Source organism: Pan paniscus, chromosome 16 (assembly GCF_029289425.2).
Source record: "Pan paniscus chromosome 16, NHGRI_mPanPan1-v2.0_pri, whole genome shotgun sequence".
Classification (NCBI taxonomy): Eukaryota; Metazoa; Chordata; class Mammalia; order Primates; family Hominidae; genus Pan; species Pan paniscus.
In genome coordinates, this window is record NC_073265.2 from 73,356,675 (window position 1) to 73,384,592 (window position 27,918).

At 45.1% G+C, this 27,918-nt stretch overlaps 1 protein-coding gene and 3 pseudogenes across 1 annotated transcript; 1 reads left to right on the top strand and 3 right to left on the bottom strand.

Annotated features, from left to right (window-relative positions):
• Positions 1 to 1,046: 1,046 nt before the first annotated feature.
• On the bottom strand, positions 1,047 to 5,314 carry LOC100969284 (putative golgin subfamily A member 6-like protein 19; annotated as a pseudogene).
• A 273-nt stretch (positions 5,315 to 5,587) lies between these two features.
• Positions 5,588 to 8,411, bottom strand: LOC134729052 (putative golgin subfamily A member 6-like protein 3). The gene is made up of 4 exons (XM_063596500.1): positions 8,309 to 8,411; positions 7,364 to 7,566; positions 6,415 to 6,495; positions 5,588 to 5,750 (listed from the first exon to the last, which is right to left on the bottom strand). The coding sequence occupies exons 1-4, from the start codon at positions 8,409 to 8,411 to the stop codon at positions 5,643 to 5,645; spliced, it is 495 nt and encodes a 164-aa protein (XP_063452570.1). The 3' UTR covers positions 5,588 to 5,642.
• LOC134729180 (uncharacterized) lies at positions 7,885 to 9,549 on the bottom strand (annotated as a pseudogene).
• Positions 9,550 to 12,868: 3,319 nt separating this feature from the next.
• Positions 12,869 to 27,918, top strand: part of LOC117976088 (golgin subfamily A member 2-like) — a 61,350-nt pseudogene continuing 46,300 nt past the window's right edge.

The window sequence follows — 27,918 nt, forward strand, 5'->3', positions numbered from 1 at the left end:
GAAGGAAGACTTAAGTTATTGTCACATGATTTCCATTCTTTTTAGCTTTTTCTTAAACATATGACAAAATACCTACATAAAGAGTGGTATTTGAGTTAATATTAGTACATTTATTTTTCAGACTGACATTCAGCTTAAATATGCCAGTATGTGATTTAATCCATAGGTACCTGATGAACACATTATTGTCAGATTGGTTACAGATGCTAAACGCTATCTGAAGGTCATTCCTAGTCATTTATACGTGTCAGGGTAAAAGTGAAGTGACTTGAACTATAAAAATACCTTTGAAATAATTTATCAATGTATTAGGTAAACCCAGTTTCAGAATGATAAAGAAAAACTCTTAGATCAAATAATGTGGCTAATTAACAGTGGTACGACTTCTAGCCTGAGGGTTTAAAATGGACTTAAAGTAACTGTCTTTAAACTGAACTCAAAGAATGCAAAAGCAGCAAGTTCAGAAAATAAAAGGCAAGAACAGGACCTTAAGTCCATTTTAAACCCTTGGGCTGGAAATCCTACCACTGGTAATTAGCCACATTATTTGGTCTAACAGTTTTTCTTTATCATTCTGAAACTGAGTTTATCTAATACATTGATAAATTCATACAATCTGGAAGAGTCAGTTGAAGTCACAAGGGCTCAATATTTGCAATCTTTAAGTGAATGCAGGCAATTCTCTTATTCAATCTGTAAAATCGTATTATTGATCTCCTATTAATGTCATATTTATAAAAGTATCATGAGGATGCCCAATGCTAAAAGCGGAGATGGTCTAGTAACTAGAAATGCCCACCCCAGGGAGCGCAGATACATCTCTCCCTACATCCTAATGATATGATGTATTTTGGAACACAGACATTAGAACTTCATGAAGTTTTAGCTGTTGATTCTTCCCCAAGCATCATCCAGTTATGATATAGGCAACATATGACTGAAATAATTCATTGATCATGCACATTAACATAAATATTACACAAAATATGCCTCTAACTGAAACCAAAAGGTATAAAAACATATTTCACTCTTCATAAAGAACTTTGTGAGGAAATATAACTCCGTGATTGTATAGACACTTTGCTCATGACACTTTGACATTCACAAACAGTAGATTATGCTGCAGTTTGTAAACATTTTAAGTTGCATAAACTGCTCCTTGATTTTCAAATGTAGTATAATACTGTCTACTAAAATTCCTTTTTGTTTCAACTAAGTACTCTCACATATATTTGTTTATAATAATGTTTGTTATTATTTTTAAAGTCTTTTCCATTCAAGAAAAAGAATTCCTCTGTCAGATGGTTGAAGACTAGGTATTAGCCAGAGAGGTCTAGATGGTAAAATCCATCTTCTAGCCTCAAATAAGCTCCATGAACATAGAGGAATGCCAGGTGTCACGCAGCTTTCCTTCACTCGAATTCATTCTTGACTAGAGCCTGTATATGCCTGTTCCAGGGACATTTAAACTCTTAAAGGATTTCTTCTGATCTTTACGAAATACATTAAGGAGAATGCCAACCAGTGCCCTTTTGTGTACTGGGACATGTAGTCATGTGATTAAAACAGGGAACATGAACTCTGACTTTAAAATGTATTGTAGATATAAATGCTCTCAGCTAGAAAAGGTTTTCCACATCCACAGTCATGATGGGAGCCTTTCATTCCTCAGAAATAATCCCTTTTCAGGTCGTCAAAAAAGAGTACAACTGCCACAGCTCATGATGCAATATCTTCATGAGCCCAGAGCACATGCAAATCCTAAGGGAACTACCGTAGTACAGCGCTCATTCTTGGCACCGGAACAAATGAAACATATTCTATCCTGCACACACCTGCCAGAGCAGGCCACTTTCCTCTTCTGGGAGATTTAAAAAGCTCCCCAAAATGTTATTACTCCCATCCCCAATACACAGAAAAAGGGGGAAAGGCTGTTTCCAGCGCTCCACCTTTAAACAACTGTAAATGTCAGTACTCACAGTGGCATATTACAAAGTAATAGACCGCGCACTTGAGGGCAAACCACATATTGAGCTAATGAAGAGCTCACTGTGATTAGGATTCGATCAAACATAACAGCAGAACATAAGGAAATTTTATTTGAATTCCGTAATGAATATACAGGCTGTACTAACATTAAAAAAGCATGGCAGCCTATCCCAAACCAGCAAGAACAGTTGTGTGCATATAGTGGGTCTTTGTGTGTTTGAACTCCCATCACATAAGGGCAAACTCGATATGCATGCTAGCGTCCTATAATTATCAAATTTAAAAAATGCTAAAGGATGCCAGAGTGAACATGAGGGAAAGACCCACTCTCATTTAACTTTTTACAAATAAATTTAAACTATAAATTAGAAACACAAATAAATTTAAACTATAAATTAGAAACACAAATAAATTTAAACTATAAATTAGAAACACAAATAAACATAAGTGGCTCTAACATTCAAATGAAGTAAATGAATTGTGTAGGATATTAACCCCTTAAACGTTTTTTTTTTTTTTTTAATTTCTTGACCCGCTCTTAGATGATGGTGATGTTTAGCTCTCTGTTCTCGGCGGCCCGAAAAGAATGGCATGCAGCCTCTCCTGCTCCTCCTGCCGCCTCTCCTGTACCAACAGCTTCTCCACTCAAGCCTGGGTGCTCCTGGGGAGTCCTGCATTAGAGGAAGCAGCTGCTGGATCTGCTGTGCAGTGGGGTTGTCATGGGGGAGAACCCTCCCTGTCCTCTCCCGGTGCAGCCTCCATGCTATCAGTGAGGCTCAGCTCACTAAGATCTTCAGAGAGAGGGAGGGGGGTGGGAATCTGAGCACAGTGCGAGCCTCCCCTGCTCCTGCCTGCCCACCCCGCCTGAGGGCTCTACTCACCACCCTGCTTGTCCGCACACCCAAGCTCCTGTGGGACTGGGGCTCCAGGTACTGGTCTGGCTGCTGCTGCAGACTCGGAGCCTCTTGGCTCTTCAGCTCCACCTGCCGGAAGACCCTGGGCATGAGGACATGTGGTGGCTGGCTTCCAGATTCCTGGCCCATTAATAGGGTAGCGAGGGCACTGTGGGGCTCTGTGGCCTGCCCAGGCCCCTGGCCCCTTGCTCCAGGCCTAAGAGACTGGCTCCCTTGCCTAGAACCCCATGCCTCCTTCCCTAGCATCAAATCTCACGTCCTTTCTCCCAGCATTTAAACTGTAGGCCACAGACTGGTGGAAAAGCAGGCGGAGCCAACCACCATCTGCTAAGTGTGCTACATGCCTAATGTTTCCACGTATTATCTCATTTAATCCTCAGCACCTCTGCAAGGAAAAGGCTAACTTCCTTTTGAAGTTAAAGAAACAGAGACTTAGAGATGCAAAGTAGTTGAATTATGACCAGTGGAACCGAGGCCGGAATCCAGTTTGAATCTAAGGAGTCTTTTTTGTTTTTCTGTTTTGTTTTGTTTTGAGAGAGTGTCACTCTGTGTCCCAGGCTGGAGTGCAGTGGTGCAATCTCAGCTCACTGCAACCTTCACCTCCCGGGCTCAAGTGATTCTCGTGTCTCAGCCTCCCGAGTAGCTGGGATTACAGGCATGCACCACCAGGCCCGGCTAATTATTATTATTATTATTTTTAAGTTTAGTAGAGATGAGCTTTCACCATGTTGGCCATGTTGGTCTCAAACTCCTGACCTCAAGTGATTGTCCTGCCTCAGACTCCCAAAGTGCTGGGATTGCAGGCGTGAGCCACCACACCCGACATAAGGAGCCTCTTATACCACTGTCTCTTCCTCTGTGATTGGGGGGCTCCATGCCTCTAGCTGGGATGATGATGTCCAGACCTGGGAGGACCCCAGGGCTACCCACCTCTAAAAGTCAGAGGGCAGGAAGCAAGAAACAGTCATAGGACTGCCCCGGAGGGTGCTGGGGTCACCTGTCCCCAGGCTGCAGCTGCCTGTGGCCTGGCACCTCCCCTCCCCAGAGGCTGGTGCCCGCCTCCCACATCTTCTTGGATGGGTCGGAGGTTACAGTCTCTTTCAGCTCACCCGACTTCTTCAGCTCCTTTACTTGCTGCTCCGGCTGCAGTGTGCTCTTGTTCTCGTTGTTCTGGACAGAGAGAAGCAATCAGTGGCCACCCACTAAAACTGGAGACCCCAGAACTTAGTGTCTGCCTCCCATGGCACCGGGAAGGGTGGAGGCAGGTTAGAAAAATATCCCCTCTCTCCCACAGCCATCAGAGCAGGGCTCTGGCTCACAGATGCCTTTAGAAGTACCATTTCATGTGAAGGCTACAATGCCCCATTTTACAGGTGGGGAAACAAAGGCCTTGAGGGCTAGGGAAGAGGGCAGCCTCCCCAGGTGGGGCAACGCACCAGCACCTCGAAGCCGCTGCGTGGCTCGGCCCGCTGCTCGTAGAGGGCTTCCCACCCCAGCTCCAGCATCCTCTCCAGCTCCCGCAGCCTCTCCAGCTCCTGCAGAGTCTCCTGCTGCCACAGCCTCTCATCCTCTTGCCGAAGCCTCTCCTGCTCCAGGAGCTTCTCCACCTCGTCCAGCAGCCTCTCCCTCTCCAGCAGCCTCTCCTGCTCCTCCTGCCGCCTCTCCTGTTCTAACAGCTTCTCCACCTCTTCCAGCAGCCTCTCCTGCCCTGGCAGCTTCTGTTCACACAGCCTCTCCTCCTGTTCACGTAGCCTCTCCTCCTGTTCACTCAGCCTCTCCTCCTGTTCATGTAGCCTCTCCTCCTGTTCATGTAGCCTCTCCTCCTGTTCACACAGCCTCTCCTCCTGTTCACGTAGCCTCTCCTCCTGTTCATGTAGCCTCTCCTCCTGTTCATGTAGCCTCTCCTCCTGTTCACACAGCCTCTCCTCCTGTTCACGTAGCCTCTCCTCCTGTTCATGTAGCCTCTCCTCCTGTTCATGTAGCCTCTCCTCCTGTTCACACAGCCTCTCCTCCTGTTCATGTAGCCTCTCCTCCTGTTCACACAGCCTCTCCTCCTGTTCACTCAGCCTCTCCTCCTGTTCATGTAGCCTCTCCTCCTGTTCATGTAGCCTCTCCTCCTGTTCACACAGCCTCTCCTCCTGTTCATGTAGCCTCTCCTCCTGTTCACGTAGCCTCTCCTCCTGTTCACGTAGCCTCTCCTCCTGTTCACGTAGCCTCTCCTCCTGTCTCCTGTTCAGGAGACTCAACATCTGATTGTTTTCCACCTCAGCCTGGAGCTGTCTTCCCACACTCTCTAGCTCCTTCCGTAGGTGGTTGGTCTCATCTTGTAGCTGCTCCACCTTAGATGGCCCTGCTGGGGTCTCTGGGGCCAGGGGTTCAGCTGAGAAAGGAAGCAGACAATAAGGGCCTCTGGATTCTCAAAAAAAAAAAAATCCTCCCTTCGGTGCACAGCTCTTCCTCTCAGGCTTCCCAAACTTGGCCTCACTGCTAATGACTCCTCACACCCGGATGGTAGCCAATCTTCCAAGTCACTTTCAGATAGAGAGCACTGTGGGTGGTGGACAATGGGCACTCCTCCCTCTTTACTGATGGGGACACTGAGGCTCATGGAGATGACAAGACTTGTCCTCCCATGGCACAGACCTCTTTCCCTCTGCCTCAAAGCCCTTCCATCCACCCACCTCCCTGGGGCATTCTAACTCACCCCCACAGCCCTCTAATGCCAGTCCTGCTGCCAGGTCATGCCAGCCCCATCTTACCCGTCTGCTTTTTGAATTTGAACAAGCTCCTCCCAAGCTTCTGTACCCGATGTGTCTTATGCTTCTTCTCCTCCTTAGATGTGCGAACCTGCCCAAAGCAAAGGGGGAAAAGGGCCCTGGAGGGAGGGGCTGGTGAACCTCTAGAGACAGAGTTTGAGAAAGGCCCACCCCCCTTCTGCCAGTTTGTGATTTGGAAACGTGCATTCATTCAACAAACATTTACTGAGCATGTACAGGCCAGGTACAGTTCTTCATAGCAGAGATATAAAACAGCAAAGGACAGACAGGAGCCCTTGGCCCTGAGGTTTCCATTCTAGGGGCCTTTAAATCTCTGACTTTCAGAGCTAACCGAGACCTTTGATACTCTCTACCTCCTCCAGAAACACGAGCATAAAGAGGAGAGATGGCTTGTCCAGACTCAAAAAGCAAATTAGGGACTGAGGCAGGGCAGAAATATGGACCCCTGACAACCAGTCAGGCTAGTGCTTCCCGGAGAGGTGACAACCCCAGGGCATGTGTGGCAAGGACTAGAGCAGAGGTGTCTGGAGAAGAGAGAGTCAGCAAAGAGGGCAGTGCAGAAGAGCCATGCTGCATGTTCTGTGCTCTGGGGTCCCTCCAGGTGAGACCTGGGTGCCCAGCTCCCCATTTGCCCTTGGCATCAGGGGCCCCTAGCCCCTTTCTTCAGGGCCCCAAGAGGAAACTGGAGTCCGGGATTGACCAGCTGTAATCAGGGGACCCCACTGGACTCTTACCGGTGAATTGATGTTTTCAGTGAGTTGACTGATTATTGCGGAGCTTGAATCCAGGGCCACTGCTAGTTCTTGGTACTGGCTCTGAGGTACATGCAGAGAGAAGGAGTTGGAGGAAGATTGTGGGGAGGGGTAGAGAGAATAATCATTAGGGCTGGTGGGGGGTGTGTGGGCTGCCTCAGCTGGCAGAGGGGCAACAAGCCCCTGCTGTGGGAGGAGGTTGGAGGGCTGGCCTGCAGGGTCACTGCATCTCGGCCCAGGGCCTCTGACCTCCAGATCCTCCAGGGTAGCAGAGGATGCACGGCCCTCCCCGTAGATACCTGTTGCTGACTGCAAGAGATGAGAGTGCACATGGAGATGTTCTGTCCCCCCTCACTGTCTAAGCCCTCTGACTTCCTTTCTTCCCCCATCAACTGGCAAAAGCTTCTTTTCTGTCTATCTTGGACCCTTTTTCCCATAACTCATTTGTGCCAACTTCTCTCGTGGTTCTTATCTCCCCACCATCCCACCCTGGGGCCCTTTCAGTGACTCCTAAAGGGACAGCCTGATGGCAAGTGGCTCTTCTCATTGGCCTGGCTTCCCCTTGAGACTGGGGATCAGGAAAATCAAACAGCAACGACCATTTCCTCGGTGTCCTGGGTGTTTGCAGCAGGCCATGTACTAAGGATTCACATAAAAGCAACAATAACGAATCTCATTTAAACTTCACAAATGGAAGTCAAAAAATACCACCTCTATTATACAGATGTGAAAAGAGAGGCCCAAAGACCTCAAGCAACTTGCCCTAAATCATATGCTAATCAATCCCAAATCAATCCTTAGCAGACGGAGAGGCAGGATTCAAATCCAGAATTCTTAACCAGTACCCAACAGTCCATCTACAATCTTAACAATTACCCTCTACTGCCCCTTGGACCCCCTGTCCCCAGGACCCTGGCCCGCCGAGACTCACATCCCCAGGTGAGTGGTAACCACCAGAAGTGGCTGTGTCAGGGCTACTGCCATTGATGTTCTTTTTCCTGTTAGCTCCTGCTGGAATGCCAGGGCTCTTCCTCTGCCAATATGCTTTTAACTGTGGGAAAGAAGAGCAGTAACACTCATGAGAATGATCAGCCCCTACAGCCACATCCTCCTTTACAGTTTTGACAAAATACTCTTATATACCATCTGATGTAATGCCACCAACAACTGTACAAGGTGTTGTCACAATCACTTAGTGACTGAGAGGGATTGATATCATGGATAGAAAAAAAAAAAAAGAAAGATCAAAAAAGGCAATACTGGAACTTAAACTCAGTCCTCTGACTCCAAGCTCTGGGGTTTTGCCATGAATCAGCAGCTGCGAGGGACCAAAACCAGGGGCAGAGGTAGAAAAGTAAACATGAAGCAGGCAGGAACTGTAGGCCGTGTGGTTTAGAGTCACACATCCTCACAGGTCTGCTAGCGTGAAGAAGCGCACCAGTACCTCTCACACTTTCGTATCAATGTGTCCTCATGGCAGAAGGCAGCTTTTCTATTAAATCCGGGAATTTATCAGAAAGAGGACAACCCAAGCCTCATTTCAGAGCGAAGTCTGGTATACGCTTGGAAACCTATGTGTCTGTCATCCCTAAGTACATTAATGCATTTTCTCAAGAGAATCAAGGGAAAATGATGCTTCAGAAAGATGTCCCACATTTATCCTGTGGCACTCAAAGTACCCCAGGTTGAGACGATATGAGGAAGATTCAAGCTGTCAAGTTCAGTTTCCCAAGATCTATTCCACAGAAGATGAGCAAATCTCACTTCAGAGGCAACTCACTGAAGGGCAGTCTGGTCCCAGAACCGTGGAGAACTCAGAAAAAAATGTGAAAGTCTCTCTGGAAAGTAGAAGCCTGGGAAAAAAACCAAACCAAACCCATTCTCCCATTGCCACCCAGAGATACTGTGAACATTTTGAGCTCACAGGGGAAGTGTAGGCTTTTCCCACTGTCAATGTCTATGTGAAGGGAGTAAGGCATCCTGAAACCTCTTGCTCCTAGGTCCCATAGTCTCCACTCCCCTTCCAGCTGGAAATTTGTGCTGCAACCAGAGGAAGCAGAAATGGGGTGAGAAAACTTAGGGGACTGGGTTGTACGATCAAAGGCCGGTCTTGCAGCAGTAATGACAGTTCCTAGGGGCACTGTGACATCATTGCATTCCACTCCTCCCAGGGGAGGGGACCACATCAGCGCGATGCCCGAGTCGCTGCTCCACGATGGGGGAGGGAAACACACGGTTTCGACCCAGGTCCCCAGAGACGCCAGCCCAAGAAGCCTAGGGAGGTCGAGCTTGGGGCAGCAGGAGGGGAGGGCAGAGTCTGCAGTAGGGAGCCCCGGGAGTCACCAGCCCAAAGCCACCCAGGGATGACTGGTGAGGGCAGGGCCTGGGGCTGGGGGACCCAGGTCCTGGGAGACGCAAGCCCAAAGAGCCCAGGGAGGTTGGGCTTGGGGTGGCAGGAGGTGAGGGCTGATTATGGAGCAGGGAGCCCCAGGAGTCACCTGCCCAAAGTCACCCTGGGGTGATTGGCAAGGGCAGGGACTGGGCTGCTTGCTGAAGGCGTGGGGCTGACTGACTAGGCTTTGGTTGGGGGAGCCCAGAGGGGCTGGGGTTGGGGGGCCCCATCTGGTATGCCTCAGGAGTGGTATGGACTCTGGCACCGGTCTTGTCATCGGAGGGGATCTGTGGCTAGGTTGGGGGCCATGACCTGGTGTGTTTTACCTTTTTCTTGGCTGCGGCCAATTTCCCCTGTTGTGTTTTTTCTGACATCGCGGGGTGGGGAGGGAGGCGGGGTTGGGGCCACATCAGCGAAATACCAGTGAGCACTGCTCAATGCCTCCAGTCACCTACCAGGCAGCTGTGCAACTGAGCCACAGGTGGCGTAACCAGGGCACCAATGGAACGCAGAATAGGGGCGTGGCCTTAATGCTCCAAGCCCATTGGTCAGTGAGAAAGATGAAAGGGAAAGGAGGCGTGGCCAGGCAGCAGCATGTCCAGAGGGACCTGTGGCATCATAAGGAAAGCTGCCCAGGCAACCGCTGTCCCCGCCCACTCAGAGAAAGGGGAGGGGCCGCCCACTCTGGGAGAGGGGAAGGGCTGGGTTTTGCTTTAAAACTTTTAAAACTGTAAAAAATAAACTTTAAAAAATATATGTGTATATACTTTATATATATGTGTGTCTGTGTGTGTGTATCTATGTGTTCCTCCAGAGCTGTCTTCATTATGCAGCTTCTGTGCAAAGTCTGTGATTTTGGCCTATATTTTTCATCTTCAAATGGAGTACAAGAATTACCAGTATTACCTTAACTGAGATATAGATCCTATAAAAATGGAAAATCCATAGCATGCTTGATGATTAAGGAAGCCGACTATAGTATCCGACATTCCAATAAGACAAAATAATAACAACAATTTCTCTTTTTTGGAAAAATGTTTGTCTTATTCTCCTACATTGTTAAGATTTCTTTTAAAAACAAGAAACATGTCTAATATCTTTAAAAACACAAAGCTTTTGGGCCGGGTGCGGTGGCTCACGCCTGTAATGCCATCACTTTGGGAGGCCGAGGTGGGTGGATTGCCTGAGGTCAGGAGTTCGAGACCAGCCTGGCCAACATGAAGAAACCCTGTCTCTACTAAAAATAGAAAAACTAGCCAGGCGTGGTTGCGGGTGCCTGTAATCCCAGCTATTTGGGAGGCTGAGGCAGGAGAATCACTGGAGCCCAGGAGATGGAGGTTGCAGTGAGCCAAGCTCACGCCACTGCACTCCAGCCTGGGCGACAGAGCAAGACTCCATCTCAAAAGAAATAAAATAAAATACAAAATAAGTAAGAACACAAAGCTTTCAATTTAATAACCACTTAAAGCTCTTTACTGGTTTAAGAGAAATACAAGGCCCATTTTTCTAGAATCACCTGGCCTCTCTAAGCCTTGCAAATGAAACTGAATTTCTCACTTGATACTTGGCTATCACTTGCAGTCATGAAAACCAAGAATTTGTTATGTCACTGTGTATTGCTTGTTACCTGAAATCCACACTAGGCTGGGATCAAGGGTTGAATCTTTCATGATTTTCTCCATAACCTGTGTGCTTCTTATCCCACACCAAACTAAGCTTTTTTTCTAGAGCTCTGCAATTTACAGTTAGTATATGAGAGCAGTTCTCAAAAATGTAGTCTCTGGACTAGCAGCTCCAGCAGCACCTGGGAACTTCTTATAAATACACATTCTCAGGCCCCACCCTGGACCTGATGAATCAGAAACTCTGGAGTAGGGCTCAGCAATCTGTGCTGCAGTAATCCCTCCAGGTGTTCAAGAACCTCTGGCATACAGCAGGTAGAAAAATGTGTTTCCTTCTGTAGGTCCAAAACCAGGGATACTATATGTTCTGTCTCTATATGAAACAATGACATGCAATTAAAAGACATAAATCTCCTTCCTGCTCCCACCTTCCAGCCAATGTGTTTTATTTTTATGAGTTAAATAAGAAAACAATCAGAGATTTCGTCTAAATCGCACATTTACAGGTATCAGTTCTCATCCAGCCTGATCTTATCCAATATCATTTATATTCTCTTACATGTGAAGTTTTAGAGAAGGATCTTCACAATGTAAGACTCAGGCACACTAGGAGTTCTATAATAAAACACCAAGTAGATCAGAATGTCCAAACTTACTGGAGAAGAAAAGTGGAATCATTGGCTATATTTTCAAATGGCAATAAACAGGAAATTAAAGTTTTGAATTTTTTTCACCTTCATCCTTCCAAGTTAATAGAATTAAGCCAAAATACTTGTCTTCCAAAGCCTCTAGCCAGGCCAAATTTTACTATATTACTTCTTGCTTTTCAATGGCTATAAACAGACTCCTGGTAGGCACATTTGGTATACCTGCAAAGATGAAGAACTAAACAGTTCCATCTGTTCAATACTGAAACAAAAGTCCTGCAAACCTCGGATGGTGAGTGTAATACTTCAGCACTAGCACCAAAGCCTCAAATATGAAAAGATACCAAGAACACCACTAGCAAACAAAACTAAACTCTCGGCTGGGAGCTCTAGTTCATGCCGTAATCCCAGCACTTTGGCAAGCAAAGGCGGGAGGATTACTTGAAGCCAGGAATTCAAGAGCAGCCTTGGCAGCATAGTGAATTCACACCTCTACAGAAAGTTTTTAAAATTAGCTGGGTGTGGCAGCACACTTCCTGGGGCTGCTGTGCCATTGCTGGAAACTTCTCTGTGGAGAGTACCAAGTACTTCTACCTGTAGCATTTTCCCTGGCTGGAATCCTGCAATTATCACAGTAGCCTGAGATCCAAGAAGGCAGGGCAGGAGCATCGTGTCCCCTTCCCAGCAGGTGCAAGGGAGGCTGGGGGGTGAGGCACAAGCCAGTGGGAGGGTGAGGAGCAGGAGGGATGCATGGTGAGCCTCTGTTGACTGCTTGCTGCCTCAGCTGGAAGGTCAGGACCCAATGTCTATTACAGGTTAAATTACAGAAGTATTTCAGATTTTGGATTTTTTTCAGATTTTGGAATTCGAAAATCTGAAATCCAAAAGGCTCCAATGAGCATTTCCTTTGAATCTGGCCTTCGAACATCATGTCAGCACTCAAACAGTTTTGGATTTTGAAGCATTTCAGATTTTGGATTTTCGGATGAGGGATGCTGTATTATCTTCTGAATGAGGCCACTCCTTCAGGAAAGCCCAGAGCTTGGGGACATGGAGCTGCAGACCAAAGACGTGATTTCTGTAGTGGCTTTCAGTGCGGAAGGGCCTGCAAAGTGGTTTAAAGCAAGCCACAAAATAGGAAACCCAATATTTAGCTAATGGAACTCTGATAAAACCTGCTCAAGATGTCTGTCTCTACTAATTCAGATGGAGCCAAGCCAAAGCATCATTATTATTTTAAAAAGGCACCAATCCCTCTGCAAAAGCACTGAATTATATCATGATACAATTATCAATTGTACCATGAATCACCGACAGTGGCGGTCTTTTAGGGATATGAAGAAGGGGTTTTCACAATACATCGCATGACACACCACCTTCCAAATCTCTAAACATTTCTCTCCACAGCCCAGTCCTCTCCATAGTTGTCCAAATCCCTCCCTCTTTTCTCTTGTTGTCTCCAAAACTCAAAATCATGCTCTGACTTTCTATATCCCACCCTCCCCTTCTTGGACCACCTGGGAAGCCCCCCGCTTCCCCGGGGTGTCCCCTCCTCCCCTTCTGGGTTCACTCATCTTTCCTCAGATGGACCAGTTCGGCCTCTCTTAGTTTCTCCAACTCTGCATCTCAACCTTTCTCCCTTCACTACGCAATAATGTCCAGGAGGCAAAGAGTCCACAAACCTGGGAACCTCCCTTTCCAGAAGGGAGGAGAGAGGTGACTACAAATATTTGGTTATGATTTTCTTCCCTGCCATGCCTGTTTTCATGGGCAGTGCTGAGCCCCAGTCCTGGCAGAGCTCAGAACCAGGCTCTCATGAGCTGGGGCAAGTGGGGCCTAGGGAGCCTCTGGGTTGAGGACCTTGCACCCCACTCTGCAGCTGCCCTGCTGATTTGGCTCATGCAACCTCTCCTCCCGGGCTCAAGCGATCCTTCTACATCGGTCTCCCAAGTGGCTGGGATTTGGGCTACCACGTTTGGCTAATTTTTGTATCTTTTAGTACAGATGGGGTTTCACCTGTAGCCCAGGCTGGTCTCGAACTCCTGGGCTCTAGTGATCTACCCTCCTCAGCCTCCCAAAGTGCTGGGATTACAGATTTGAGCCACTGCGCCCGGCCTTGTGCCAGCTTTTAAATATCAACAAGGACAGATTAGAGAACAGTGGAAGAGGGTGAGCAGCATGATGAGGTGATACAGAAATAATTTCACATGAAGAACTGGGCATGCTTGGACTTTTTTTTTTTTGTCTTTTTTTAAGCCATTCTGGGTTGGGTGCTGAGGCTCACACCTGTAAGCCTGTAATCCCAGCACTTTGGGAGGCCGAGGTGGGTGGATCACCTGAAGTCAGGAGTTCAAGACCAGCCTGGCCAACATGGTGAAACCCTGTCTCTACTAAAAATATAAAAAATTAGCTGGACGTGGTGGCATGTGCCTGTAATTCCAGCTACTCGGGCAGCTGAGGCAGGAGAATCGCTTGAACCTGGGAGGCGGAGGTTGCAGTGAGCTGATACCGTGCCATTGCACTCCAGCCTGGGCAACAAGAGTGAAACTCTGCCTCAAAAAAAAAAGAAAAAAAAGAAAGAAAGAAAGAAAAAAGAAAAGAAAATATATCTATGCACCAGAGCTCAACACTAGGTTAGGAGCATTTCTGAGATTTGGAGCTATTCAACTATGGAAGTTCCTGGCACATACATCAGGTATTCACAATACCCTTTCTCAGGTGTTTGGTCACTGCTAGTGAGCCTGCCTGGATCAGTGTTTCCTAAATGGCAGTCATTTGCATCTTTGCATTTTTGGGGGGGGGGTTGTGGGGGTATATCCCATACCAGATTTTTAAAAAATTGACATTAAAAATACATGTATAAAATGTGTAAAGTGCACTAATCTAAAGTGCACTGGATGTATTTTTTATTGATGTACATAATTTTGTTATCCATCACCCAGGTCAAAATACAGAATCAGCACCACAGAGGGTTCCCTCCTCCTCCTTCCCAGCCAATAATCTTCTCCTCCTACCTAACCAACTGTTCTTACTTCAATCACTGTCAACTAGTATTTTACATTCTTGAACTGCATATAAAGTGTCTCAAGTTTTACTTAACACTTTTCTTGAAAAACACTTGTTTTTTGCCACTTTTTATTTGACCTAAGAAGTAACATTAATGAAACAATGATTTGACGTGATAGGCATTTCCCTCCTAATGAGCACTAAAACACTTAACTATTTGAAAAAAGAAGTTTCTCCGTGTACCAACTAATATATTCTCGTCGGCCGCCGTTGGTACACGGACCACATTTTGTTTCTCAAAGCAATCCGATGATTTCTGAGGTCCTTTGCAGCTTGAACGCGGAACGACTGTGGTGATCGAGTAGCCAAAAGTTCACGGAATGCACTGTCACAATTGTGATTCCGCCATAGCGCCGTGCATCCATCCAACACTTGTTTAATACCTATATTTAATACCTAATACCTTAGACTGTCCTAGGCTGTGGACGCAGAAGACTCAACCCCACTTCCTGAGTTGAAGTGGGGGAAATAGAGGAGTAAATCATTTCACGATGTGTGGTTAAATGCTACAGCTCAGGTAACCACGAGCACACAGAGAAAGGGCAGTTTCTAGAAACAGGGCGGAGAGGAGACCGTGAGTGGGCATTTCCCAGAGCAGTCTCTGCCAGCCACCCTGCTGTGATCACTTTGCCACAGAGCAGCCCCGGCGGTCAACCTCAGCCTCCCTGAGCAACCTGAGCGCCCCGCCCAGGTGCCTTACTATTGGTCTCGTGGAGCGGGATGGGCAGCTCTGCCGTGCAATCCCAGCTCGCAGCCCTTGCTCCGCGTGTACTCACGGGAGGACTCGCAGACGTTACTGCCCTCTTGCGTGCCCCGGCCACCCCCGGGCAGCTTGTAGCCGGTGCGCGGGGTGGCTGGGGCTAGGTGCAGAGCTGTCGCGGAGCCGGAGCAGCAGCGGTGAAGCCCCTCGGCTCGGCCGAGACCGCCGTGCCCATCGCTCGCCTCGGTTGCCGCCGCTTTAGCCGCAGCCGCTGCTGCCGCCGCCGGGGGAGAGGCAGCCTATTGTCTTTCTCCGCGGCGAAGGTGAGGAGCTGTCTCGGCTGGGCCCGCGGGGGAGCCCCGGGAGCCGCACGGTGAGAGCGCAACTTAGTTGGCGGAGTTGGGGGAAGTTTTGTGATTTGAGGAGGGGTCGGGGTGCGGAGCGCGGCCCGTCCCCTGCGGCCGCTCGGTGGGGCGGGCCCCAGAGGAGGGTCGGGGGCTGCGCGGGGCTTCAGGGGCGGGCGGAACGGATGGGTAGCCGGGCGGCGCGGGGACCTCAGCTTTGCGGACCCCTCCTCCCTGCGCATCACCCTTCTCCCGCATTGTCTGCTTGGGGCTCGGCGCGCCTCCCACTCCGCAGCCCAACTTGGGGGCCGTCGCCGCTTTCCGGATGGGGGGCGCGCCCGGCCGCGGATGGCCCCGAACCCTTGCCCCGGGTCCCCGGGTTGGCGCCGCTGGGGCGGACTCAGTCCTCCCCTGGGGCGGGCGGCCGCGGTGTGGAGTCCGCGCCGCGAACAAGTGCTGCGGGCGCGAGGGAGCGGCTCCCCGGGGCCGACGCGGACGGTAAACCTGTCCGGCGGCGCCCGCCTGCTGGGGCCTCTCCGCTGTTTCTCGCGGGCGCGGCCCGGCTGAAACTGCGACCGTCGGAGGCGAGCGGCCCTCTGGGACCCGTGCAGCCGGTCCACCTTGCAGCTATACTTTGAGACTAAACAATTTTTTTTTTTTTTTTTTTGCAAAGGCAAACCGGTATGTGAAGTTGAAAAAAGCAAAAACCCTCAAATTTTCCTTCTTTCTTTCTTTTTTTTTTTTAATCAAGAAAGGGGGTAGATAGGTTTGTTTTGTTTTGGAAATAGTTTTTATAGCAGAGTGATACCGTCACATTTAATGATCCTACTGTGAATTCAAGAATTCACGATGAAAGTTGGATTGAGCGGTATTTTGGTGTTCATTCTTTGCTGATACTCATTAATGAAGTTAGTTGGAGAGTTTATTGCTTCAGTACAGTAAAAACCAGTGTGCCTTTTTTTTTGTTACTACTCCCCCCTCCCCGCGTTGTTTTATTTTTCGAAGAAGCAATTTATTCAGTTTTTCTAAGCCACGGGATTGCCCAGATGAGGACAAACGGTGCAGTTCTTGAAAGGTCATTATTGGCAAGTTTGTGAGGGAGCTAAGATGAGTTGAGATAAACCAGTGTTACTGTTCTTGTATTCTGTCGTGGACTCTTGGGGATTTGCAGGCTGCATTCAGTACAAGTCTGGTCCAGTTTTGGGTGCACGTATTCCACTGAATTTGGTTCGTGTGGCTTATTATATGAACATGATTCTGTTTCACTTCCCCAGATGGAACTAGCTTAAATGTCTATCATTTATAGTGACAAATGATCAAAATGGCTAGAGTGTCATTTATTAACTTCAGTTGTATTCCTTTACCTTACCTTCTGCTAAATGAAAAAGAAAAATTAGACAAATACTGTGTGCGTCAGTTTGCTCTGAGTGATTTCTCGTGCTAAGTGAGTCCTGTGGAGAAGCGTTCCTGGGCTTTTCTGGTTTGGTGGGCCTTGTGTTATAAAACCAATTTTCTTCACCTGATGAAGCTAAAGACAAATTTTCTTCAGGCACAGGCATTGCCCTTTTAAACTACAGAGCCACTTGTAGGATTCACAATACTCACTCAATGGCTTCCCTTCCTGGCAGTGTGGTTTTGTGTGTGTGTGTGATTGTGGGGAAGGAGGTTGACAGAGGTTGGAAGGGATTGTCAGGGAGGGACATCATGTAAGCAAGTACTAACAACATAACGTGACGAGGGCACCAGTTGCTTTCCTTCTGTGGGCGGTGATGGCATGTTATACTGTAGGTACTATTGTTGTAGGATTTCCCACAGTTCGTTTGCCTTGACTAAATGGTAACTGCACACATACTATACTATAAATGGACTCCTCCTCTAGTCCTTTAACTCCTTGAGGGCTGTGATAGACCTTATTTAACTTTGTACCCTCTTTGCCAGTGGTCTTAACATAGTGCAGGCACGGTATGTGTTTGAATTGGGTAAATTACTTTTACTGCCTAGTGGTAGCTGGTGTACACAGGAGAGGGCCACCAACTCTGGGGACTTGTCCAAAATGACAGTTCCCTTGCAGATCTCTGATGAAATTTACTTTAAAAGGATTTCTAACCTTTTTTTTAATCTGTCGGTTATTTTTTGAAAAGAAGTGGGGCTTAACTAGTGCTCTAAGGATTTTAACAAGAGATTCCGATTTAGAAATCTGTCCCCCCTTTTGGTGAAATTATTATTTTTTTAGAGTCGGAATCTTCACTGTTGCCCAATTGTCTCCCGGGGTCCCAAGCCGTCCTCCCACCTCAGCCTCCCACAGTATTGGAATTACAGACGTGAGCCACCCCACCCAGCTGGCGAAATTATTAAAATTGTAGTGAAAACTCTGCCTCCATTGTGAAATTGGAAAAAAATTAGAAATTTTAGAAGAAAGTACGCCCTTTGGAGCTAGGTAGAGTTCAGATCCCCACATTTCCATTGAGTAGTTGCATAGCCTCTCAGAGCTTCAGCTTCCTACTCCTTAAGGGTTAGTAACATGCTTTGCAGTGTTGTTAGGAATCAGTGAAACTGTGTGAGATACTTAACTGCAGTATCTAACATGGAGTAGGTAGCTATTTCCTGGTAGCTGTAATGATAATAATTTTGATACGTTTTTACATGACTTAAGCATTCTGAAAAGTCTGATGCTTCTGAGTATGGAGGCTTAGCTATTTCTTTCATAAAGAAGGGGCCCTGAGACTTGTGAGTCTTATCCAAATGCATTTCTTCACAGGTGTCAGATGAACTGAAGGATAATGGAAACAATAGCAAATTTATCTTCTCAGTCACCTGTGAGTCTTCCTTTGCGAGTGGGACTTGCAGAGTACTTGGTAGGGTAGAGCTCTTTGTGACTATGCTATTTAGGAAATGGTGAGAGATGGATTGTTTTCAGTACATCAGTCATAAGAGGATATGAGTTAGTTCCAACTTTCCTTATTTTACCTTAGTCTTGACAAATAACAAGTATGGATTATGTCTGTATTTCTGAGACTTGTTTAAGGTAGAACTGGACTGGGTGTTAACAGTGTTAGTTCAGTAGAGACATGAGCAAATCACTCACTTCCCCTTCAAGATAACACTTTCAAGGTGCCACCATTTGCAGAAGAAAGCAGTGATTTAAAGCAGCTATACTAGCACAGTTTAGAATACTTACACTACCTGATGGAGTAGATACATTCTAGAAATATTTACCTGTAGTGGGAGTTGAACAGTGAGAACACACGGACACAGGGAGGGGGGAACATGACACACTGGGGCCTGTTGGGGGGCTGGGGGAGGGATAGCATTAGGAGACATACCTAGTGTAGATGACGAGTTGATGGGTGCAGCAAACCACCATGGCACGTGTGTACCTATGCAACAAACCGGCACGTTCTGCACATATACCCCAGAACTTAAAGTATAATAATAAGAAAGAAAAATAAATATTTACCTGTTAAGGACATTTCTGTGTATTTTATTCCATCTTTCCAATAGTTTTCTTATGAAGAGATTATAGTAAACCTTTGAACTTAACAGATTGAGGGTAAACCTTTAAAAAATATGTTTGGTAACACTTACAGATTGAGGGTAAAAACATTCCTGACAAAGCTAGGCGAAGACACTTGGACTTTTTTTTTTTTTTTTGAGACGGAGTCTCGCTCTGTCACCCAGGCTGGAGTGCAGTAGCACGATCTTGGCTCACTGCAACCTCTGCTTCCCCGGTTGAAGCGAATCTTCTGCCTCTCCCGAGTAGCTGGGACTACAGGCACACGCCACCATGCCTGACTAATTTTTGTATTTTTAGTAGAGACGGGGTTTCACCATATTGACCAGGCTGGTCTTGAACTCCTGACCTCGTGATCCACCCGCCTCAGCCTCCTAAAGTGCTGGGATTACAGGCATGAGCCACTGCACCCGGCCGAAACTTGGACTTTTGATGTTTCCTTCTTTTAAAGTTAACATCTAGCACTTGAATAGACTTGGTTATTACTGATGGGGACAGGCATCCATTTGGAAGTAGCTTCCCTCTCTCTCTCTTTCCCAGGTTAGGCTGTCTTACTGCTGTAAATGGGGAGAGAAGAGAAAGCCGTGGGTGGAAGAAAGTGTTTCATGGCCTGGTGCGGTGGCTCATGCCTGTAATCCCAGCACTTTGGGAGGCCGAGGCGAGTGGATCACTTGAGTTCAGGAGTTCAAGACCAGCCTGGCCAACATGGTGAAACCCCGTTTCTACTAAAAACAGAAAAATTAGCTGGGCATGGTGGCGGGCACCTGTAATCCCAGCTACTTGGGAGGCTGAGGCAGGAGAATCACTTGAACCCAGGAGATGGAGGTTGCAGTGAGCCGAGATTGCACCCCTTCACTCCAGCCTGGTCGACAGAGCGAGACCTTGTCTCAAAAAAAAAAAAAAAAAAAAAAAGGGTCCCACTCAGTTGCCCAGGCTGAAACGCAGTGGCAGGATCACTGCTCACTGCAGCCTTGAACCAAGTGGTTATCCCACCTCAGCCTCCCAGGTAGCTGGGATCACATGCATGCACCGCCATGCCTGGCTAATTTTTTTATTTTTGTAGAGACAGGGTCTCTCTATGTTGCCCAGCCTGGTCTCAAACTCCCGGGATGAAGCAATCCTCCCACCATGGTCTCCCAAAGTGTAGGGCTTAAAGGCATGAGAGCCACCATGCCCAGCCTGCTGGGGTTTTTGATTGACATTGCATTGAAACTGGAAATCAGTTAGGAGGCAACTGACATTTTAATAATGAGCCATGAACATGGTATATCTATTTATTTAGACCTTGTTAGATTTTTCGTCAGTGTTTTGTAGTTTTTAGCAGTTGGATCTTGCTTGTATTTTGTAATCTTACACATTTATTTCATGTTTGTGGTACTGTTGTGAATGATACTTCTCAATTTCCAGTTGGTGATTGCTAGTATATAGGAAGATGATTTTATGTTATATGCTGACGTTGGATTCTACAACCTTGCTAAACTCATTTTTAGTACTAGGAGCTTTTTTGTAGATTTTTGGAATTTTGTGCATAGACAGTAATGTCACTGGCAAATAAGGGCAGTTTAATTTCTTTGTTTTCACTTTGTATACTTTTATTTCCTTTTTTATTTTTGAGACGGAGTTTCTCTCTTGTTGCCCAGGCTGGAGTGCAATGGCGTGATCTAGGCTCGCTGCAACCTCTGCCTCCTGGGTTCAAGCGATTCTCGTGCTTCAGCCTCCCCAGTAATTGGCATTACAGGCGCCCGCCACCACGCCTGGCTAATTTTTGTATTTTTAGTAGAAATAGGGTTTCACCATGTTGGCCAGGATGGTCTCAAACTCCTGACCTCAGGTGATCTCCCCGCCTCGGCCTCCCAAGATGCTGGGATTATAGGTGTGAGCCACCGCTTCCGGCCTAAGAGGACACAGTTTCTTTGGCTTATTAAGAGGTATTTGGTTAGTGTTAGACCGGGGGTTGGTACATTAGAGCTTGCTGACTGGATGTACCATGCTGCCTCTTTTTATAAATGAAGTTTTATTGGAACACGGCCACACCCATTCATTTACATATTGTTTAACAGAGACCATATGACCTACAGACCCTAAAATATTTACCACTTTGCGCTTCGCAGGCATTTTGCTGGCTACTGCTGTGGACACCAATTTTAATTTAGGTAGATAAACTTTTTTGTAGCTTCTGAGGTTTTGCATTAATTTGCTCAGGCATATAGGTTGGTGGAAGTGCTTTCCGTTCCTTCTCCCAAACCAATCACACAGCCATATAACTTCATGCCTGAGTTTCTGTGTGGTCCTCTATAGTGAGTGAGTTTTTACATACTTCTTTGCAGCAGCATGAATTTCAAAAATGTCAACGCTTTTGCTCTTGCTAATCTTTGTAAACTTTGCACACCCAGTGCTGGTACATTCTGATGATAGTGTCCACACTGCACTGTATGAAGAAAAGACTGATGATTATTTATATTAAAATGCAGGAAGAGAATTGTAGCGGCAACTTTTGCTTCTCTAATCAGCAGCATCATAAGAGACTTACTATGTGTGGGCAAGGGGGGAGAATGTTAATTTATACATTGAGATAGTTGTATTAAAATTGAGTGACTCTTACTGTGACATAAAGTGAATGTGTCTCTCTTATACAGCAGAAAACTATTAAATTTGTTTTTTCTCAGCAGTATAAAATAAAGTGGAAAATGTGGGAAGAATACAAATCCTTAACTTCTGTGCTTCTGCTTATTTCACACCCCTCAAATTTCTGATTCCTTTCAACTGTAGCTGGCCTTACTACTGAGTGGTGAAATTGCTGAACATACTTAAAACTACATCATTTAAGACTTTGAATTTTGACATCTCCTCCTCTTCACAGTCTTTCAAATACTAGGCAACCTGTAGGGTTCCGCTGTGTCTGTCATGTATTGTCCCTGTGTTACATGAAAGCAGCCCCAGTGAACTTGTGAATTTGCTGAGTCATTTCACTGGCTACTGGGTGAGGAAGAAGTAGGATTTTCTCTCTTAAAATTCCTTGGTGAAATCATTGGGTGGGCATGGTGTGTTTCTTTAATTTTCCTTTTGGTCAAAAATCTGACAAAGCAAAGACTTTCAGTTGTTCTTGGTCTTTCAATAGGTTTAGTTTTTAAGTGTGTTTACTCTGACCAAAAACTGCCTTCCTGTAATATGCTCCTTCCTTTAGAACACAGTTCTTAAGTAGAGTTTGTTTGTTTAAATGTATAAAAATAAGTTAATGCATTATATGCAGCGAGGTTTTGCATCAGAACCCTGAGTTCTCAATGTGGCAGGTTTAAGTGTCTAGAACACCTTTTACCTGTTTTTTCTATTACTTGCTTTTTTATTTTTGGGGTAAATGAGATCTTTCTCAGGGAGGCCTTCCCTCAGCACCATGTTTAAAAGGGCATCTCCCTCATTTGCTATTCCTTCTTCTGTTTTATTTTGCTATATGGAATTTGCTACTATGTGAAAACTATTTTAATGTTTTATTTACCTGTGTTACCCCTAGAATAATATCTATGAAGGTAGGGATTTTTATCTGTTCCTTCTGTGCCTACAGAGTGTTGAGGAGTATGGTGTCTGGCACGTTGTAGGTGCACAGTGACAGCTGAATTAATAACATCAGGGAGAGTTTGTAGGATGGGGCTCAAGGTGTAGGGCAAGTCAGTTTTTAGATTTGAGGTTATTAGCAGGAGACGATGTGGGGGGAAAACGCATGTTTTAATGTCAGACTGGGTTTGAATCTGGTCTCTCCAACTTACCCTTTGACCTTGGTGTTAAATAATTTAACCTTTGAAAGATCAACTTTGTCACTAGTGAAACGGGAAATAGTATCTTTTTAATGGGGATTAAATGTAATATCAAATATAATGCTCTGTCAATGTTAGTTTTGTCTTTCCCCTTGTGTGCCAGCATTGTGGAAGTCTGAAAGCAACCTGAATTTACCAGTCTGTTTCTGGAGCCTTCTGGGGTCATTACTTTGATTACTTTTGACAGATACATTCTTTTCAGCAGCCTGCATTGCCAGCATAACAATGACCTGTCCCTTTGACCAGTGTGGGGGACAGACACTTTGTCATCCCTCTTTAATCCGTGTATCAGAACAACTCTTACGAGTTCTGGTTTTGAAACATGTTTAGAGGAGTTTATAATTCCGAACAGTTCAGATGACATCAGCCCTTTCTTAGAGTCCTCTGAGTTTGCTCAGCTTCCTCATTCCAGTGTGGCGGGAACCCTTCAGTTAAATTGATGTTTGTGGTCTTTACACATAGTCATCCTAAGTTTCTTGCGAATCATGAGAGATCAGAGGGCTACTAAGTCACTGGTTTGTCTCTGTAGATTTCTCTAATCCAAGCTTGTCCAACCGCGGCCTGCAGGCTGCATGCAGCCTGTGAAGGCTTTGAATGTGGCCCAATACAAATTTGTAAACGTTCTTAAAACATTGGCCAGGCACAGTGGCTCACACCTGTAATCCCAGCACTTTGGGAGGCCGAGGTGGGTGGATCACCTGAGGTCAGGAGTTTGAGACCAGCCTGGCCAACATGGTGAAACCCCGTCTCTACTAAAAATACGAAAATTAGCTGGGCATGGTGGCACGCGCCTATCATCTCAGCTACTCGGGAGGCTGAGGCAGGAGAATCGCTTGAACCCAGGAGGCAGAAGTTGCAGTGAGCCAAGATGGTGCCACTGCACTCCAGCCTGGGTGACAGAGTGAGGCTCCATCTCACAACAAACAAAAAATTATGAGATTTTCTTTTTTTGCAATTTTCTTAAAGCTTAGCAGCTATTATTAGTGTTAGTGTATTTTATGTGTGGCGCAAGACAATTCTTCTTCCAGCGTGGCCCAGGGAAGCCAGAAGATTGGATCCCGCTCCTTTAAGTTTTATGGATTAACAAGGGGTTAATTCCTGTATCAGTTTCACTGATGTTTCTTCTGCTTGATGCAGGAACACTTGACAAGTTAGTTAAGGTAGATTGGTCCATAAATTTATAGGTTCTTTCATTCCCATGTCCTAGGCAAGTCTGAGCAGGACCTGGAAAGCTGATTAAAAGGCCAGTGAGCACAGTGAGCTTAATTGTAAATTAAATGGATATTTAATACATTAAGAAGGCACTCAAGCCTTTCAATCTTTCATTTTCATCCATGCTTGCTATTTGAATCTGATGGGCTTGAAATTGACCTTGTTGTTCTTGTAAAAATGTTGGTTATTGCTGCCTTTCTCAAGCTTGGTTTTCAGTGTGGATTTCTGCAGATAATTTTTGCACCTAAAAGTACAAAGTCATTAAGTGAAGGCCGTCAGGAAGGAAAGAGTGCCCTGAGCCAGGAGGTCTGTTACAGCACATGGGGTGGACAAGAAAATGAATGGACATGGGCATGGAGGTGGTTCAGTCAGTGTGGGAAGGCCACCTGCTTGTCAGCTTTCTACTGCGTTGTCCAGCAGAACACGTTGAAGCTTGGGGCCTGCAACTCGTGTAGAGATGATTGCATTTAGGAGGCTGAGGTAGATTTTTTCCCTCTTAAGTGTGTGCTCACTGCTTTTTGGCGAAGTCTTGACCCGAGACATACACAGCTTGATCTGTGAGGATTTTAACATCGAGATGGTTCTATTATTTGAGTTAGGCATGGCTAGGCTACCAAGGCATTGCTTTTCGGTCCGAACATTTGGTCATTTCAATTTATTGTTAGTGAGGTTTTTGCGATTTGTTAGAACACAGAGTTTGGGATTTTGTCTGTTTTTTGCATGTGTGAATGACACTTGATATTGTTGTTTATATTGCTGGTTAGTATGTGCCTTCATTTACCTATTGTGAGTAAGAAACTTCCTCAGATCAAATTATAGTGAAGTCGCTTGGTTCTGTTTCTCTGACTCTTAAGAGGATGAGATCACTTTATACACAAACTCAAGCTGTTTGGTAAAGGACCTACCATTCTGAGCATTCATAGCCTAGATGAAGTCCTGGTCCAATCACCAAGTTAAACTTTTAAAAAACATGCTGTTCTTAATGTTCAGGAATTCAACCCTGGAAGCCTTCTCTAAATCTTAATGAGAGTTTTATGAGAATTCATTTAGTGAAACTATGTATCAGGGAATCCAGCTATTAACTTTGAGGAGGGTGATGCCTTTTAGTGGTTAGAGAGGCAAGCTGTAGCCTCCCTTCTCAGAGAAGGGGAATTGAGGAAGAGAGTTCTAGTGGTCCCTTGCAATCCTCCCCTCACTTTCCAGGTTCCCTAGTAAGACTGGAAGAAGTCCCTGAGCAAACAGCATTTTGTGAGTTTGAGGGACTGTGTAAAAATGTAAGTGAACATACAGTGGTTTTGCTTTGATAACTGTTTTAAATATCCTGTTGGTTGTTGAAACTTCTGTGACAGTGAAGCCTTTTTTGTCTTTATTTTTCAATCGGAAGATCTTTCTTCCCCACTTGAAAAGATTGAGTCTGGGGTCAATCCCTGACCCCGCTTCCTTCCTAAATGTCTTAGTGTATAGCATACAGCTGGGCATATGGTAATCTCAGGCAGGGGATTGTACTCATAGAGCTATGCTTGACACCTAGGACTTTAGGTGGCTTATGTATTTTTGATGACAACTTTTAATTTTATTCTCATTTATTCCATTTCTGTTTCAGTGTCCTGGGTCATGAAACTTAATCCACAACAAGCTCCCTTATATGCGAGTAAATCATGCGATTTCTTTTCATTTTGTATTTATTTGTTCTGTTTACTTGTTGTAATAAGCCACACTCTCACATGATAGATCCTCAAGGAAAATTTTAACCATATGTGCATGAATATATTGGTGTAAGACACTTCAGAAATTGAGTTTGATTTAGTAAGTACTAAATGGCTAATCTGTGCATGGAACTGAAAACAAATAATACCTGTAAGACTTGAGAGTTAATTTAGTCAGGGCGATAGTATGCACGTATGAAACAAATTGTCCTGCCAAACAGTACTGTAGCTTCTTATTTTTTACCTGCAGTGCATTCCTGTAAAAGTAGTGTAGAGATCCTCCTACTGCCACTGTGATTTACCTTACGTTGCCACTAGGTGGCACTATGTCATTGGCAAGAGTGCTGTTTTCTTTAGGACTCTGGGTGAAAGCTGATATATCATCTCCCTGAAGTGAGGGACTTTGAAGATAAAATTGATAAATGATTGAATCAAGGCTGGAAAAGGTAGGCTGTAGGCAACTATTCTTTATTATTGTAAGAGTGAATTAATTGAATTTGGGTGGTGAAAAGTACCCGTTTGATGAGAAGCCAGTTTAGGGTTGTGGATGGTTAGAGCTGTGAGAGGCCAGTAGATGCTGGGTTGCTATGCTCTGGAGAGGGTGAGAAAATATATTTGTAATAGGACTTGATTCCAGCCTTCAAGAATATGGATCATTTATTTGGACAGAACGTCCCCAGAATTAGTTGAAGACAAAAGGCAAATGGTCAGGAATGGGAGGCAGTGAACATGGTGTTGGATGAATAGTGGGGGGATGGTCAGTGGAAACTCTGGCCCACCCAAGTTTGTGTCAGGTAATAATGGGAGATCAGCCTGAAAAGGTGGATAAAGCTCAATTGTGAAGGAAGACAAAGGTGTGAGGATTTTGTTTTGTGACCACCGAGGAGCCATTGATGGTGTTTATTTTAAGGATGCTTTTCCTTTTATGCATTTGTACATAAAAACATAAATGTACTTAACCATTCTGTATTAATAATAGTCATTTACCTTTCCAACATAAAATGTTCATGTAACTTCTGCATAGCTGATTTTTACGTTAAATGTAACATGTAAAGAAATATATGTGTGTTTTTAGAAGACGTCTTATGTGCTCATTTTCTTTCTAGATTACTTGGAGATAATTTATGTTTACCAGTGGTTTTGCATGTGAACTGAGTACCTTGGGTTATTTATTATTATTATTATTATTTAGAAAACGGGTCTCGCACTGTCATCCTTGTTGGAGTGCAGTGGAGCGATCATAGCTCGCTGCAGCCTTGAAGTCCTGGGCTCTAAGCAGTCCTGCTTCAGCCTCCTGAGTAACTGGGAGTACAGGCGCATGCCACCATGCCGAGCTAAATTCTCCCTTTTAAAGTGTGTGATTCTTTGGTTTTTCGTGTGTATACAGTTTCGTAATTGCCATTGTCTGACCAGAACATTTTCATCACCCCCCAAAAAAAGTGCCATATCCATTAGCAGTCACTCACCATTCCCTGCTCCTCTCAGCCTGTGGCAGCCACTTGTACACTTCCTGTCTTTATTGATATACCTATTCTGGAAAGTTCATATATATATATGATATATATATGATGTATATATGATGTATGTATGATGTATGTATGATGTATGTATGATGTATGTATGATGTATGTGGTATATATATCATATATCATATATATGATATATGATATATAATTTTGCAAATATATATGATATATATGAAAAATATATATATCATATATGATATATAATTATATATATTTATATAGATAAATTTATATATATAAAATTATATATATAAATATATATAATTATATATACATAAAAGTGCATGTATATATAAAATCATGCAATACATGGCCTTTTGTGACTGGCTTAATTTAGGATAGTGTTTTCAAGATTCACTCATGTTAGAACATGGATCAGTACCTTGTTCTTTTTATTAATGAATGACAGTCCAATGACTGGTTACATCACATTTTACTTATCCATTCACCAGTTGATGGGCAGTTGAGTTGTTTCCACTTTTGGTCTATTATGCATAATGCTGCTGTGAACAGCAAGTTCTGGTGAAGACATATGTTTTCATTTCTCTTGGGTATATACCTAAGAGTAGAATTGCTTGGGTGTATGATAACTGTGTTTAACATTTTGAGAAATTTCCACAGTGGCTGCACCATTTTACATTCCTACCAGCAGTGTATAAGGACTTGAGTGTTTCCATGTGCTTGCCAACACATGTTATCTGACTTTCTGATCTATAGCCACCCTAATGGGCGTGAAGTGATACCTCATTGTGGTTTTGATTGCATTTCCCAAATGGCAAATGATTTTGAGCATCTTTTTCTGTGCTTATTGGCCGTTTTTCTGTATCTTTGGAGAAATGCCTATTCACATCCTTTGCGTGTTTTTAAATTGGGTTGTCTTATTGAATTGTAAGGGTTCTTTGTATATTCTGACTACAGGTCCCTTATCAGATACATGATTTGCAAAAATTA